This window comes from Propithecus coquereli, unplaced genomic scaffold (assembly GCF_000956105.1).
Source record: "Propithecus coquereli isolate 6110/MARCELLA unplaced genomic scaffold, Pcoq_1.0 Scaffold386, whole genome shotgun sequence".
In the NCBI taxonomy this organism is placed as follows: Eukaryota; Metazoa; Chordata; class Mammalia; order Primates; family Indriidae; genus Propithecus; species Propithecus coquereli.
Window position 1 is genome coordinate 2,404,209 of NW_012149574.1, and position 3,023 is coordinate 2,407,231.

Here is a 3,023-nt window from a genome sequence, read left to right on the forward strand (position 1 = left end):
CTTACTCACTTGACCTTCACAGCAACCCTATTACTAGGATACTATTCTTGCCCCATTTTATAAGAGAGGAAACTGAGGCACAGAAAGATTAAATAACTTACCCCAAAGTCAGAGAGCTAGTAAGTATGGAGACAGTATTCTAATCTAGGCATTCTAATTCTACAACCCATGCTCTGAAATGTAACACTATAAAAATCCAAAAATAGAAAGAGATATGTGTAGGAGAACTTTGAACTTAGAAAACCAAGACCAATATATCTGATTATGAAGAAAGTTTACCTTGCAGGAAATAGAAATAGTGAACAGGAGCAATGCCACTTACTTAGAATGCCTTACCTAACAATGCGAGGTTAACATTAACACTTTTCCCATAGGAATAATCAGTTGACCCAGCATCATTTATGGAAAAGACCATTCTACTCCATTGCACTGTACTGGAGCCTTTGTCATAAATTAAGTGACTGTGTAGATGTGGATAAGTTTCTGGACTCTTTTTTGTTCTATTGTTTTATTGTTTAATTTTTTTTATCATTGAACTAAATCACAGTGTCCTGATTACTGAAACTTAGTAAATCTTCATATTTGACTGTGTATCTCTTTCAGCTTTGTTCTTTTCTTCAATATTATTTTAACTAGTTTTTGCATTTTGTACTTTCAAATAAATTTTAAAGTCAGCTTGGAAATTTCCACTAAATAGCCTACTGAAATTCCCATTGGGATTCTATTAAGCTTGTATATCAATTTGGGTAGAATTGACATCTTTGTAATATTGACTCAATCTATTTACATGATATCTCTCCATTCAATTATGTTTCAATTTTTTCTCATAATTTTTTGGGAATTTTTGTGTAGAGTTCTACTATTTCATTCTGAACCCTTATCTTATACACAAAAAATCAATTCCAGATAAATTATAGACATAACTGTAAAAGGTAAAACAATAAGTTTCTACAAGGTGACATAAGAGAATTTTCATGATTTTGGCATAGGCAAAGATTTCCTAAACAAGGCACAAAATTGGATTTAAATAATTTTAAAATTGAGAATTGTTCTTTATTAAAAAGTTAAGAGAATTAAAAGACAATGCACTGAGAAAGGATATTTGCACGATAAATATTTCCAATAAAGGACTCATACTCAGAATATACAAAGAAATCTCTTACAAATCAATAAAAACAGGCAGAAAATCCATGTTTTTAATGGGTTTCAAAAAGATTTGAAAATGTACTTTGCAGCAGAAGGTATTTTAAATGGCCAATAAGCATAAGGAAAGGTGCTAAATATCATTGTCATAAGCTTGATGCAAATTAAAACCAAAATGAAATACAAGTATACAATCACCAGAGTACCTAAATTTTTTAAAAAACTGACAATATCAAGTGTAGACAACAATGTGGGACAACTGAAACATTAGAGTAGGAATGTAAATTGATGCAACCACTTTGGAAGATTGTTTGGCAGTATCTACAAAAATTGAACATATCCACATCTTATGACCCAGGAGTTAGATTAGATAACCATAAACTCAATAGAAATGTGTATATATGTAAACAAATATTCATAGCAGCATTACTTGTCAAAGCCCCAAATTGAAGCAACCCAAATGTCAATCAGCAGTAGATAAATAAAGCAGTGGAATATCCATACAACATAATACTATACAATGAAAATAAAATGAATGAATTTTTGCTATATGTAACACCATAGATGAATCTCAAAAACATGTTGAGCAAAGGAACCCAAATACAAGCAAGTATATTTCATGAAGATAAAGCTAAAAACCAGAAAAAGATAAACTATGATAGTAGAAGAATGTGGTTATCTTTGGGTAGAAGTAGTGATTAGAAGAGAACATAAGGGAGGACTCTAGGGTAGCAAATATTTTATTTCTTAATCTGGGTGCTGATGTTTTCACTTTGTAAATAATCTTTCAGTGAACATTTATTTGTACACTTTTTTTCACATTGGCTATACTTCAGTAAAAAGGTTTAGTTTTAATAGTTTAATCTGTGACTTCGGAATAATGATCATACAAAGAGATAAAAAAAATCCTTAAAAGGAAAGAGGTTAGAGGTTTTCATGGAAGAACAAAAATCTCAGAAGATCAAGAATAGGGAATAGTAGAAAGACACAGTTGTTTTAAACATTCTGTAAACAGCAGTTCAGTTCATCTCCTTTCTTAAATTTTTGGTTTTAGTTCATCTTGACCAAAAAAAGACAAGTGCTTGAGTTTCAATCTGTTATCAAGCCTCTTACTGTTGAAGAAGTTCTGTATCATGTTCCATGGCTAGATAAAGAAAAAGACCATATAGACTTCATTCAGGTAATATTTTTATTTTCTAATATTATCTTTAATTTACCAACTAATAATCATTTTAAAAATAAAGATTTAACTGTGATACTTTCTAGTTTAAAATTCTCTAAATGTTCCTTATTGCCTATAGGATAAAATCAAAACCCCTTTGAATAATATAAAAAATCCTTCCACCATCTGAATCCTGCCTCCCTCTCTATCTTCATTGGTTTCCCATTTGCCATACAACCCTATTTACACCGAACTATTTATGGTATCCCACACACTTTACATTGTTTTCTAATTCCATTCATCTGTGGGAGCTATTTACTTTTCTTGAAATGCCCTTTCTTTTAATCTTTTTTTCAAACTTTTCCTGCTTATTGTTCCTCTGGAAACATCTCCACCACCGGTACCCAGAGAAGTAGGCTTTGTAGTCAAATGCCACATCAGAAAAAAACATCCTGTGGCCCATCCTGAGTTTAGAGGACCAATGTTGCCACCATTGTATCCAGTATATACCTTTACTATTGCTTTGGATACATTATATTACCATTATATTTACATCTCCCTCTCCTACTGTATTTTTAAGCTCATCCATCTTTTAATACCCAGCCCCTAACACTTTGCATAATGCATAGTGGGTACTCAGTAAGTGTTTGTGACATTAACAAATAAATGGATATAACTTGTTCTAATAATATTCTTTTTCTTTATGTGTTTGGTTCCA

General features: G+C 31.4%; 1 protein-coding gene across 1 annotated transcript in view; it reads left to right on the top strand.

Moving 5' to 3' along the window:
- SLC9C1 (solute carrier family 9, subfamily C (Na+-transporting carboxylic acid decarboxylase), member 1) overlaps positions 1–3,023 on the top strand; it is an 88,395-nt gene that overhangs the window by 84,211 nt on the left and 1,161 nt on the right. The window contains exon 19 of the mRNA XM_012652224.1: positions 2,198–2,366. Coding sequence (XP_012507678.1) covers positions 2,198–2,366 — 169 coding nt within the window. The remainder of the gene's footprint in view (positions 1–2,197; positions 2,367–3,023) is intronic.